This window comes from Ciconia boyciana, chromosome 9 (assembly GCF_034638445.1).
Source record: "Ciconia boyciana chromosome 9, ASM3463844v1, whole genome shotgun sequence".
Lineage (NCBI taxonomy): Eukaryota > Metazoa > Chordata > Aves > Ciconiiformes > Ciconiidae > Ciconia > Ciconia boyciana.
The window spans coordinates 40,979,880-40,994,039 of NC_132942.1; the positions used below are offsets into that span (position 1 = coordinate 40,979,880).

General features: G+C 40.2%; 2 protein-coding genes across 2 annotated transcripts in view; both read right to left on the minus strand.

Moving 5' to 3' along the window:
• Positions 1-1,633: 1,633 nt before the first annotated feature.
• GCSH (glycine cleavage system protein H) lies at positions 1,634-9,493 on the minus strand. The gene is made up of 5 exons (XM_072873333.1): positions 9,322-9,493; positions 5,508-5,587; positions 4,208-4,271; positions 2,474-2,605; positions 1,634-1,892 (listed from the first exon to the last, which is right to left on the minus strand). Exons 1-5 carry the CDS (start codon positions 9,443-9,445, stop codon positions 1,795-1,797), a joined length of 498 nt encoding a protein of 165 aa, XP_072729434.1. The 5' UTR covers positions 9,446-9,493; the 3' UTR covers positions 1,634-1,794.
• A 572-nt stretch (positions 9,494-10,065) lies between these two features.
• LOC140656917 (polycystin-1-like protein 2) overlaps positions 10,066-14,160 on the minus strand; it is a 42,669-nt gene continuing 38,574 nt past the window's right edge. The window contains 4 exon segments of the mRNA XM_072873195.1: positions 10,066-10,191; positions 11,041-11,172; positions 12,325-12,426; positions 13,795-14,005. Of these exon segments, the coding sequence (XP_072729296.1) occupies positions 10,066-10,191; positions 11,041-11,172; positions 12,325-12,426; positions 13,795-14,005 (571 nt within the window).

The window sequence follows — 14,160 nt, forward strand, 5'->3', positions numbered from 1 at the left end:
TGAAACATTTTCATGCATTCCTATCTCCATTTGCCTATACTCATTCTACTTTGAAACAAACTTTCTCTTTCCCTTTGGAAAGTGCACAGGGAGGTCAAAGAGCCAAACTGACACAGGGAGTCTGTAAGAGACCAGGATCAAGCTCCCAGCTCTCTGGGCCCTGACTGTTGTCACAATAAATACTGCATGATACTGTGCATAATGGATAAGTACTGACAGTTTTTAAAGCATTTACACTAGGTTTACTGGAGCCTTTTGTTTAGAAGCCACTGCCAAGTTAGGACTCCTGTGAAACAGTCGAACCCGCTCTTTCCTTAGTCGCTTTGCAGTTTAACTCCTATAGAGAAGATAAAACTATCTTAAATACACAGTGGAGTCTCTCTTGGCAGGGCTTTTATCTGTGACTTGTGTAGAAAAAAATTAGCTCCTAGGATTCTAAAAAAAAACCAAACAAAAAACAAACCACCAATTACTTTGACATCAGATCTTAAAAGAAAGACTTACATTTTTATACACTAGAAAATTTTCTGTACAACCTGCAGTGTATTTCTGCCCTTTAGAAGGGCTATGCTTTTGAAAGCAACTTCCAAAGGAATATGAATTTTGCCTTCATCATCTTATATGGATTATACATTCCCCTGCTTCCTCTTAGATCAACTCAGAGATACTTCGTTTGCGTTCCTGTTTTGTGCTTAGCTTCTCATCACTATTTTAAAATTGTGGAAAAAAGTTTTACACCAAAACTCTGCTGTACTATTATGTTTTCCTAAAGTGCAGATCTGTACAACTCAACCTTACCCTTAAATGTCACATCAACTTTGAGTGCACATTTGTGGATTCATTAAGTATTAAGTCTAATGGAATCAACTGCTTTAGTTTACTGGTTTGCAAAGCAAAAGTTTTAGCTTCATTCCTGTGATGTCATTACAGCAGTGTCCCTACTTGATCTTAAAGACAGACACACATGGATGCATTACATGTCAAACTATTACTGATCACACAATTTTCAGAAGTATCTACTCTTCTGGAATCACCACAATTGCTAGGCACAGGATGTAGAATTCCTTAATTACTTGTGACATAGGTAGTGTTTGCCAGATAAAAAAAAATATAGCCTAAACAATCCACTCGAGAACCTTGATAAACTATCATTGCATGAGTTCTGCATACTAAGAAAGCATATAAATCAGAAGATCAGGACCATACCCTTCCACCTCAAAGGCAGAACTATTTGATTACATAGCAAAATGAAGAAGGAAAACAAAAGGATTACTAAATTCTGTAATGAAGTAAAAATCATGCAAAGAGGTAGTTGATATGGCTTCTCTTTTTTTGGTATAATCTTTGCCACTATAATTAAGAGAAATATTAGGAAGTTAAGGAGGCACTGCTCTTCAGTATCTCGGGAGCAATAGAAAAGTATTTCAGGGAAAGCTGTAGTTCAGGTTATAAGAACAGTCATATGCTTACAACAGAATTACTATATTAAGGCTGTTGTTACTAAATTTGATTGTCAAATGAATCATGGGAAGTATATATTTTTAGCAAACAAAGTTTGTTTCCCAAAACATCACAGATAACATCCTGAAGTTACATAAATCAGACAATCTAGAATAAAACACCCGTGCAGGTATGCAGATGTTAAGCATTTTTATCACTGCAATTATTTACAGCCTTGTATATGTGATCACAAATGGTATCTTTCAGGTTGCCAAAACTTGATATTCTCTACTTCACTGATTGATGACAAACTACACTGAAATATTTTATATGGATTTATTTCATTATTCCAGCTCAGTCCTCAATGGATTTTATGTATTTCTCATAGGCATCTTCATTCATCAGTTCATCGAGTTCAGCAGGGTTTTCCACAGTCATCTTGATAAGCCAACCTGTAGTGAGGAAATTAAAAAGAAAAACAGTTGCTAATATCCTACAGGAAAGACTCATTCATGTCACTGCCTTAGAAAGTACTCCCAGTAGGCATACAAGCCCTGAAACACTGGTAGAATCACAGGACTTCTTGTGCAGGCAAAACAATGTTTCAGTACTTTAAAAAATGAGCAAACAAACCTGTCATAAAAAATGGCCTTTTGAGTCAGACCAGCTATCTAATTTAGTACTGTCTCTGACAGTGGCATTAAGGAGACGCTGTCTAGAAAGAGTAAAAGAGCCTGACCTCTCTGTATCATGAGCTGTTGCAAAATCAAAAAAGAGAAATGCGATCAAGGGAAATAGATTTAAATTCAACCACAGTCTATGTCTGAAAAGAGCACACTGTAAAGCAGCTGTCAGCAAAGACAAGACTACAATAAGACTTTCATGTTAAATTTTATTGGGCTTGAACTATATTCAATATATTCCATTTAAGCCTCCACACCATTAAAGTGGAAGAACTAGGAATTGCAGAGCCATTTGTGATAGCAAGAATCCAGGTGGTATTCATTATTGAAAGATAAAAATGACATCTTACCATCTTGATAACAAGATTTATTGACGAGCCCTGGATTATCTGCAAGGGCAGCATTAATCTCAGTCACTTCTCCTGACAGAGGAGAGTAGAGTTCACTAGCAGCTTTCACACTTTCCAAAGCTCCAAACTCCTCTGAAACACAGAATATGATTGAACGCTTTTAAGAGGAAAATACAAAGCACTGTAGATTTTTTAGTCAGACATTCTGGGGATGACCTAGCCATTGAAGAAGTGTCTTGATCTTGAGCAAGGAAAACTGTAAAACTGTCAAAGAGATTGAAGTCACCAACTTTATACAATGATCAGCAGTATTAAATTTGATGTTTATGCTCCTGAATTATTCTGGGGAACTTGCATAACACTAGCTAGCTGGCTACTACAGAAGGGACGGAAATTTCTTGTATTTGGCTAATCCTTTGGCTAAAGCCCTACAGCATATGATACGATATAAGGTTAGAAGGAACCACATCCAGCTCTTGCTGCAAGAGACCTAAATATGCCTTCTATCTACAATTTAAACCTTTTTATACATAATTTGGTTACAAAATAGACACAGCCACAATTTCAGGAATCCCCATTTTTCTTCAGAAACACTATCAAGTGTTACATTTGCACTCACTGGAGAACACACATTAGTATTCAGAAGCACCACACTGGAATCACCCAGCCGCTCTTGCCTTTTTTCTATTTTGTAAGCAGTTATGGAAATGGTGCCTGGAGCAACGTTAGTCCAGAGTAACTTGCCACAAGCAAACAAGACAGAGGCTGGAGGAACACGGAGCTGTCAGAAGAGTAGATAGGCATCAGCACAAGGAATCAGAGAACAACATGTTCTGGGAAAGCTTAGAATTAGACTAAGGCCAGAATGGGTAGAAAAGAGAAGAACTAAATGGAAATTAAATTCCTTCAGATAAAACAACACTACAAGTTGGTTAATTAAAACCCTAAACAGAAAGACCTTTTGTCTAACATTCACCATTCAATGCGATGTAATAGATTTGGCCAAAACAGTTCGATACGGACCTATTCCACAAGAAGGATGGCAAAAGAAAGGCCCGCTACTTTACTTCAGTAAATCTACATTCTTGTTCTGCAATGTCTGAAGCTAATGACAATCTTTTCTTCATATACTAGCGAGACAGCTCTCCATGTAAATACAGGAATAGGCTTTTCCTTTCTACCTGTTAGTGCTCACTCTTCTTTAACATGGAAAATTACGTAACTGAATGGTTAAGAATGTAACAATTTGTACATCACTAATGAGCAAAAACCTACGATTACAGTTGATACCCAAAAATTACTGAGTCTGTATATTCATAGAAAAATTAGAGCTTGATATCAATTAAACGTTTCACACCGTGCAACTCGTGAAATGAGTAACTGCAGAATTACAAATAAGCCAGCCTAAACACAAGCAAGTCCAAATCAAAGCACAAATATTTTAAAAACAGAGTACAGATAAAATTATTACAAAAATATATTTAAAATGTTTGATTTTTAAATAAATGTCTTCACAGTTTAATAAGCAGGTATTTTCTGCTACCATGCATAGTCTGACAGTGAGAATTTGGCATTAAAGTTGTCTCTTGTAGAAATACCTGAATTTATTCTGCATCCAGAAGATTTATAATGGTGTTAATGAACATAAAGACTACTTCATAAAATTCATCTTTGCAAAGGGAGAGCGGGATGAGTAGAGTAATTAGTTCATTAGAAATTAGAGCTGAAACTTACCATGTTTAGTCAATTTTGTCCCAATTTCTGGAAGACTACAGTAAACAACATCTCCTAATGCTTCCTTAAAAGAAAAACAAAAGCATCAAAGCATACATTAAGGAAAATATACACAAGAGAGATCCGATACAGTAACTCTAGAATCACTGTATACAAGTCACCTCTGTCTCTAAATTTAGTTCTCATTCTTTAAGGACTGCATATTCACTTTTTCTTTTTAAACATTTAACTTGAAAAAACTGTTTTGTTATCATGCCCCAAATGCCAAATTATTGTTTATCTTTTACAGTGTTAATAACCCTCAGGCTGAGTGACAAGGTTTATATACAGATTTCTTCAGGCAGAATGAGAAATAACATCTGCTGATCTTAGCAACAGCTAGAGCAACAACAGTTTTAAAGGACAAAGTTCCCAATGATTTGAGGGAATTATCTTTTTGTTACAAAGCACAGAGGATTTACTTCCAGTGCGATTTGAAAGAAAACACAATGATTCCTCCCCAGAGACATGGACAACTGGAGAGCTGTTAGCATACAGTTTGTCTTTACTGACTTAATAAGGAGCCTTATCACCATAAGAATTGGCTCAACCAGAATAGGCTTCTGCCTCTTCACTGACAAATGTACCCTATCTCACAAAAGACTAGGGATCTTGCAGAGTATTAGTGTTATTTACAGAAAAATGAGATTACGGGAAACACTGCTTGTCCTAAGAAACATTAATTCCACTTCATTGATAGCTTCTCACAATAGATTTTCTTACATTTCCCATACAGTGAATTTCTATCCTGAATTTGCCTGTGACTGTTCCAAATCAAGTACTTGCACGAGAACAAAACAAAACAAAAAATCCAAAGTAATTCCTATCCTAGAGTAAGAAATATATGCCATGTTGTACTTGTATTCACCATTGTTCTTTAGCCAGAGGGATTGCACTGTATTCACGTTCAAGGGAAACTGGGCCTAAAAAGTGCATGATATCCTCTTCACATAGCCACAAACTCCTCAGGCCTATAAGAACTGAAGTAATAAAGGAGGTTTTAAATTCTGCTGAACCATTAAGTTTCTCATCAAGTTCAGCTCTCCTTAGGCTCAATCCGAAGTGATTAAGAATTTATCAGAATGCCGAAGCAGCATTCACTTCACAAATAATGTGATAGATCTAAGTCCAAAAATCACGCTCATTGTATGGCCCATGCAATTAGAACAATAAAAACCAGTAACTGTCCAAAGAGCAAGGACGAGAGCAGGTACGTGTAAATAAATACTGCAGACTTGGGTAAGGGGGGCAGGATCAATACCTGTGCAAAATTGCTGATTCCTACTGTTCCAATGCCATTTTCAACGGATATCCATTCATGCTTGTCTGTGAATTTGCGGGCTAAAATGAAACAAACTTGATACTTCAGAAATACGTGACATGTTGCTCACTTAAATACAATAACACATTTGCAGGCTTAAACTGTGGGGTTTTTTTACTGGGTTAGTTTTGTTCTTTTTCCTTGGAAAACATTTTAAACAGTAAATACAAGTTACAGAAGCATTTTGTTCTGCTCATGACAAGCTGCTTAGTGACATGGTAGAAGCTCGCTAGAGGTTCTGCTGAGGGTATTACTAGTTCCTGTGCAATCTTCTAGAGACTGATAAAGTACAGAAGCAAAGGAGTAGTTCTACTTCAAACAAAAGTATAAATCTAAAGCATATATGTGTACTTTACTCATAGTTATGCATTTCTACGATAGCTTAGTGGCTTTTCAAGCATATTTAGTGTTTGTTTCTGACAACCACTTTATTATTCCTAGGAAGGCCAGTGTTAACGACCTGTTAGAAACAGTGTCAGCATTACAGCATCTCATTCAAAGTACTTAAACAGAGCCATCAGTTAAAGAAGTTGCAGCCTAGCTAGTTTAAGTGGCTGATTCTCTTCCCTCCTCTGATTTTTCCTATAGAGTCTACTTCTCCCTGGTTAATGTTGTGACAGATCTATGTAAAACTACGGCAAATTAATACAGGGAAAATTAATAAGGCGACTCATACACGTAACTGTTACTTAAGAGAATTTGCTCTCTGTTAATACTGGTACTGTGAGAATACCACGGTAGTTATTCTGTCTAGTTTTAACATAAGCATATTTAAGACCCTGTTAAGTCTTTTCACAGCAGTCTTACAATTCTACATATATTTTAGATCTGTAAGATTCAGGGCAGCTTGTCCTAGCTTTTATTAGAAGCAATTCTTTTTATAAAGTCATATGGAAAAACTTCCAAAGAAGTAATTGAAACAGGCAACTTTTTTCTTGCTAACATTTTAGCTGGAACCTTTTTTACTCAGCATTTTCAACCTGCTTTGTCTGTTTTCTCACTTCCGTATTTTCCCCATAGATACTTTTGTCCCTTTTTAAAAAATGTATTTATTTTAAATTTTCACTTGTAGCACCTATGCAATCAGGCAAGGGATGTTCCAGAAGCTGGAGAAGATAACTTCTTAAACAGAGCTCCCAGTGCGATTAGTGCCAGAGTAGTACAGCTGGACCTTCCTTTTGAGCTCAAAATCCTCCTCTCAGGCTCTTCCTCTAGGCTGGACTCGTTACACCCGATAGAGAAATGACACTTCTGCAAATCCTGGTATATTTTCTGAACTTGTACACGAAGGAAAACAGAAGTTCTCCCTGTAGACCTGCTAAAATCTTTCCACTGTAAGTCAGCCATATTTTAAGCTGTTTCAATTGTAGTGATCCTCTTATTTACATCTGAACACGTGTAAGAGAAGCAAGCCTCAGATAAAATGGTTTGTCTTTGAAGATGGCCTAAGTTTTATAGACCTCGGTAGAGCAATACATGTTTTTGCAAGTACAGTATACAAAAAAATTTGAGTAAAATGCAAATGTGAAGTATTTTTCCATGAATTAGCACTCAAAAAACCCAGAGAATTTCAGCTAGCATTATTTATAGCTACAGAAATCTCTCAGGACACGTTCTAATGAACAGAAGAAATCAAATGTCTTAAATCATTTTAGGTCAAGACATTAAACCCATAGGAATTTCATTGGAAATGAGTAACGAACCATATGAACGGAGAATGACACAGAATCTCAAGCCCAAGCTGAACATTTGTGACATTACATGTCACAAAGAAGCCAACCAATATCTTTTTATGCAGGATAATAATGTTGTATAAGGTTTGTTTATAAAGCGAGGTTAAAAAAAAAAAAAAAAAAAAAGAAAAACAGAAGACTTCCATGATCACTTTGGAACACAGCAGTAAAATGTTCCCAACAGTTAGAAGAGCACATAAGCTTCTCGTAGGACAAAATAAAAAAGTGAAAAATGAAAAATTCTAACCATGTAACAAAAACCACTGCAAATAAAGGTCACATTAGAAAGAGTTAATAAGTAATCTCAACATTTGAACTTTGAGCTTATGTGATCAGCCCATTAAATAAATCAAATTAAACGAATATGAAATGTCAAAGCATACCAAGTCTCTTCTGCAAGCATTCTTTTTCGGAAGAGCAGGTAAATTTACCCTAGCTCTGTTCATTTCAACGTGACTTTGGTTTCAGCTTAACTAGCACATGCTGAATTCAGACCTTCATTTAGTTTAGCCTGCCTCTATTAAATATTTCATAAATATATACCTCAAGAGTGAAGGAAAAACTCACACCTCCACAGAGAGGCATACACAATTTTTCCTCTCTGCCTAAACAAAAGCATAATTTATGTTATTCCTTCGAGTTATATCTATAGATAAACAATGGGTTTATTGATTAGAATAGTGAAAAAGCTTAGATCTTGACTCACTTAATTTGCAAATAATGACTAATAAATGTTATTTCGTTCACTTCTAACAGAAGGCAGTTAAACAGGTTAAAAGACTATCTGGAAGGAAATTTATGATCTCTTCTTAGTGGCAGTCATTACTTTCATAGCATATTCTCCTCCTCTTCTCTCCTATCTTCAATGTTCCTGTCTTCTAAAGTACCACAGATTCTGTTTGTCAGACTTCTGTAGCTAACTGTCATTCAAAGAGAGCTTCAACAGTAGCAGATACTTTCAGAATTAACTACGTTAAGTGCAAAATCACACCAAGCACCTATGTGCAAGTCCACCTCCTGCCTTAACACTTCTGTAGCTCTGCTGCACAGGAGCTGGTAAGACCAAGCCAAGCTACTTCAGCACAAAACAGGCCCTGAAAATCTGGCTCGGGTTTCCTGGCAGCCCACGCCAGTCTAACTGCTGGGGCTGCTGCAGGCCTGCCTCCTCCATCCACCCGTTTCTGCTGCTGATGCTCCTCGGAGCTATCAACAAGCTGTTGCAGCACGACGATCCCAGGAAAAGCTATCCACTTTTTTTGTCAAGTTCATTTTCTCCACACTCGGCCCACTCAGTGAAGCCTGCAGCTAGGGCCAGGAGGGGACAGGGCCACTTTGCTGAAAAACTGCAGCATGGACAGGATATAAAAGTTCTCTGTCAATTAATGGAGATGAACCAGCTCCTCATGGGAGGAGGAATTGGGAGAGTGTCAGCACCGGGACAAGGGACAGGTGAAACCCGGCACTGCCAAAAGCAAGGCGGCATTAATTGCCCCCTGCAGCTGTAAGCCCTTGCAAGGCTTCAGCCATCTTGCGAGGCTTCTCTCCGACTCCCATACGGACACCCCTGCACCAGCGGGTGGAGATGACCCGTCCGAGACCAGCGCAGCTCAGGGGCAGAAGCTGCAGCATCCCGCTCCACCCGGCCGCGCTCCTCCTCGCCGCACGGGCAGCTAAAATACACGACACGCCTCACTACGAAGTACTCCTGCACGCCAGGGTCTGACAGGCGGGGGTTTAAACCTCGGGGCTGCTCGGCGCACAGAGCAGGGAGGTCACTTCAGCCCTCACCAGCTGCTGCAGGCGGCAGGCTGGCGGACAGGCGGCTGCAGCCACCGGCGCGGCCGGCACCGCTCCTCCGCGGGCTGCGAGGTCTGCCCCTGCCCCCAGCACCTGAAGGCCGGCCCGGCTGCAGCAGCCCACCCTGCCCTCCCGGGAGCCCTGACAGAAAGGGAGCACAACCGGGCCGCTCTCCCGCTGGCCACCGCGCGCCTCCCTCCCGCCGCCCCCCGGCCGCCACTCACCGGACAGCACCAGCGAGCTGGTGGCCAACCTCCGGGCCGCGGGCAGCCGCAGTGCCGGCGGCGAGAGGCGCGGGCAGCGCGGCGCCAGGACCGGCCCGACCCGCCGCAACGCTCGCCACGCCATCTTTGCCAGGGGCGGGCGGGCGGGGGGCGGCGCCGCGCGGAGCTCCCGCCTCGCGGGGGCGTCGTCAGGGGCGGCCGTTACCGGCGGCCGTTACAGCGCGCGGGAGCGGGCGGCTGTCACCGGGTCACCTCAGCGGGCGGCGCGGCTTCTGACAGGGATTAGCGGTCTCTGAACAGCCGTCTGGCAGCCGGGGAGCGAAGCTGCTTCGTGCCCCGCCGGCAGGCCGCTGTGCCGGGGGCGGGAGCAGGGGCAGGGGCAGGCCGGCGGGCGGCCCCGGCGGAGCCGGGGGAAGGAAGGCAGTCCAAGGGGGTCGCCATCTTTCCATGGCGCTTGCTTGGCGGAAAGCGAGTGGTTTTAGCGAAACGGTGCAACAAAAGCTCAGTGTTTATTAAATACAGATGCTAAGTCTACAGGAAGTATACGTGGGACACTTCATCTTAGGTTTAGCATTATTTCTTCGCTAATACTCTACAATAACATTACTCAGCAACAGTTTATTGGTTGAATGCTGCAGCATTTTAGTCAGAAGCCACGATTACCTAAGCCTAGCCACTGCAGCTGATAGTTAAAAAGTAAATCTTTTACCCACAAACAAAGTGATTTTTCATTGCGGTTATCATTTAATCGTTGACGGGTTATTTCAGTTGATCATTAGTAACTTGCTTCTCTTCCTTCTTGCATTTAATCCCGAAGCAACTGAAAAGTTTCATTAGCATTAGGTCAACAATTTCCTCTTCTTCTGAAGCCTAAAATGACAACGAGAAGTAAGTTACTCGGATGCGCAGACCAGAAGCAGATACAGTCTGGTGAAGCCAGAGAAAGTCACAAGATAAAATCTCTACTTGAGGTGAAATAAGCCAATTTTCACTCTAAGCAGAGCATGAGTAACTGCCAAAGCAAAACATCATGCCGCTATTTTTATCACGACAAAAGTCTCAGGTGAGCATGGGTGAGCATGGACATTACAGAAGAAGTTCTGGCTTGTTAAATCCCGTGGAAATGTTGCTACAGGAGCCTGGAGGTCACTTGCCAGCTATCATACAACTAGTGGTATATACAATGAGCCACCCACCATTTCTAGACGAAGTCAATGAGAAAAACTAAATATATCTTGTTTTCTATTGACCATATCCTTTGTTTTCATCTCCCTTGACTTTATTTAAAACATAGAGGAATTTTGGACAGTACTGGAGTACTAAGCTGGATTTCACACCAGGCTATTGATAGCTTGAATGGGTCAGGCACTCACAGTGACATTTTTAAAAGGAGCTGTAAAGTCCTCATGGACTTTAGTAGCAGTTTTGGCACTGATTTCAATGGAGCTGGGGCACAAGTCTAAGACCTTTTTGCTGGATTTAGTATGTGAACAGAAGGCTACAAATCAGATCTTGTACTAAATCTGAACAGGGACTCATCTGAACAGGAATGGACAGTGTAAATCTGGAAAATCTGAAGTGTGCTTTATGAGTAAGTGTTGACTTCTTAAGAGTTGGACTAAGTTTACATGGGTTTCATCCAATGGTAGAATACCTAAATCATGAGTAAGCACTGCACAATAAATGTTAAAAACAGCAGGAGAGCTTAGACGAACGCACCTGGTAGTTCTTCTGCTCCTCACTAAAGGCAACCAGAATCACCGAAATGAACAGATTCAGTACCACAAATGTCATGAAAATTATGCAGGATCCAATTAAGAAGGACCCTAAAATTGGATTGTAGTCCAAGACCTGTAGTATTAATAAGGTAAGACATCATATTTTGATTGGAAAAAAAAAAGCATACATACAAGCAGTTAATGCACAATGAGTTTGTCTCTCTGAAAATCCTTGTGGCTAATAAATTATGCTCTCTGTGTATTATATATAAAAATTTTCTCCTTTAGTCACTTTCCTACATTTATGTGATATGGTAAAAAGATGGTAGAATATTTTTTATATATGATATATGAATATAGGCAATCTTTAGGATTTTTTAAGTGTTTGCATTTGAATGTAACTGTATGAAAGTTTCACGTGAAAGTTGACAAGCCTGGAGATCTGTTTATCCACAGAACAGCTGAAGCTTCATCATGCATCAGCTTTCAAAGCATAGATGAAATCTCTGTATGCTTTTATTTAGTAGTGTCTTTACAAAGAAGCTCAGTCAAGATTGTCATGGACACATATCAACTAAGGGTTGTGCAGAAATCCCAAAACTTCATTTTCATGGAAGGTATAATGTAGGAATGTATTTTCATGATTAACAACATGAGTTGTGGACGTGAAAAACTTTATGCCCCATTACTGATCTTCAAAGCTACCCCTACCCTGTTGGGGTATGGGATCCGTGGTCTAAAACCATCCACCAGGGAGGGCTTCACCATCAGAGATGCCTGGGAACTACCTTAATCCACAAAGAGTTGTTCAAAGGATATTGTAATATTTGAAAGAACTTAATGAAAAAGTCAAGAATAATAAAAATAAATATAACATAAAGTTCCCTTGTGGAAGGCCTTGCCTTTTTTGAGAAGCTAATGGATGTGTGTTCAGAACAAATGCAGGGCATCGCTCACATTTCGTTCTGTAGCTTTCTAAGGAAATTGCTGAAAACTTTCTGTAAATAATAAGTAACATATCTAGTTACAATGTGAGCAACTTTCTCAGTGGAAGGCTCATTTTGAGTCTACTGATGGTCAAAATGGGATGTGAGATATATTTCACTTGGTGTCTTTTTCTTGTCTTGATGAGAAAAGGTGGCTGCTTTAGGAAGCTGTGGAGCTTGCAATATTAGATTAATGTCTAGTACTAATTGAAAGTCCTTCTATTTGCTGGGTCAAAGCATATTTGATAGCTGAGATGCTAATTATACAGTGATAAACTTCTCACAATTAGAGGTGGTACCTCCTCATAGTTGAAGATTCCCAGCTGAAGACTGACCATGGTCTCTGCTGAATCAAAGAGAGTTTTGTAAGAGTAGAGCTTCCAGCCAAATATCAAGTTTGTCTGCAGAGGAAAGAAGGTATATCTTGTGTCATGGTCAGAGTACTTGCTGCAAAATCCGCTAATGACTGCTGTATTCAGAGAAAGCCCTCCTAGCTTGTCATCAGAGCCGTGAAGCTTTTTTTGTGTTTTGGGGTTTTTTTTGTTTACAAACGGGGCAACACCAGACACGGTCACAGAAGAAGAGCTAAGAACTGGATTCAGACTTTCTGAATGTGTTTAGCTGTAAGACCATTTATCATGGATATAAGAATGTCTTATATCTGCTCAACTTGCCACTAGATATGTAAAAAATCTGCAAATACATGACAAAATCATGAAAGTAATTTAGTCCACCTCCAGGGAGCAGACTTATCCCTGCATAATTGACCAAATTAATCATAGTCACAAACACTTGCCTTTCAGTGCACTGATCCTTTCAAACAGGCAACCTCCTTGTTTGCCCTCAGTAACCAAGGAGCGATTTTCTTCATTTATGTCTTGTGGGCCTACTGTGTCTGATTTAAATGGAGGCTGCTGCAGTCTCACCTTTTTCTCCATCCCTCTGCCTCTTTCTTTCACAGCTCCATCACTTGCATGATGTGACAACAGGCTGGGTCATGGAACTGATCTCATCACTTATTTTACCTGTGAAGTTTGTGGCCACACCACTGCCTAAAGCTACTCAGTTGCTAGAGTGTCAGTGCTGGAGGGAGAGACGAGGAACGTGAAATCAGGCAGTGTGAGACTGCAGCAGGTCCCATTTGTCACAGGGCTGCCCTTTACAGGACAGTTTGGATTTGGCTTAGATGGTTTCCACTTTTTCAGTGATTTTGCAATTGAGATGTGCTGAATTTCCCACATTACTCTGCCAGAAGGTTTACAGAAAACGTTTCAGCTAAAACAGTAAATATACATAAATAGTTGCAGTCCAATAATTCTTTAATCTCATTGGAATTAAAATATAATTTTATTTGCATAATAAGCATTCCTATAATAGGCAGAAAAATAATTATTTCCCACTTAAAAACTAGCCAAACAGACAATGGCACTTGCTGCACTCTCCCCAGTTTGAGCTATATCCAGAAAATGATTTTTCCTGTACTTTGTTCTTCGTCACACCTATTACACACAGAGAATCCATTTTTTCATCTCAGTGTTTGATTTTTGTACTAAATTTCAGTTTGCAAAGAACAGACAAGTGGATAATTTAACTTGTCTTACACTTATACTGAAGAATTGGGCTCCAAGCTGCTAACCCAAGATTTAGATAGGCAGCTTTATTCAGTTTTACATTTCAAAGCTATGTTGCCTTCACCATTCAGAAATAATTCATTTAACCTGACAGTACCTGGATGCAGACTGCAGACAACAGAAACCAGCGGTACTCACAGCAATGGAATAGGCGAGGAACATGATTGCAATAACAGTGATGAATCCAGAGATATCACCCCATGCCCTCCGTAGAGTTGAAGTGATCATGTTTAGTTTAGGGTTGAGCCTCAGGAGATGCCACAGTTTCACTGTGGAGAGAAGCACTAGGAATGCAATCAGGTAGCCAAGAACTGCATCAGCTCTTGCTGTTTCATTAAAGCTTACACAGCTGTTAGAAAAAAAGAAAAGATGTAATAGACCGTGCACACAGAAGCCTTTGAAGGGCATAAATGAGTATGCTGGGAAAGCCAGTCGCTCTGTCCTTGTTTTCAATGGAGAGCTAACTTGAGTTCTTGCTTGAATGTTCCCGTCCGTACTTCCTGC

Excerpts from the sequence above, each read along its gene's own strand:
- GCSH (XM_072873333.1), bottom strand. The coding sequence starts at position 9,445 with ATGGCGTGGCGAGCGTTGCGGCGGGTCGGGCCGGTCCTGGCGCCGCGC. Across the intron at positions 5,588-9,321 it reads CAGCTCGCTGGTGCTGTCCG|CCCGCAAATTCACAGACAAG; the intron begins GTGAGTGGCGGC and ends GTTTCATTTTAG. Across the intron at positions 4,272-5,507 it reads GAATCAGCAATTTTGCACAG|GAAGCATTAGGAGATGTTGT; the intron begins GTATTGATCCTG and ends TTTTCTTTTAAG.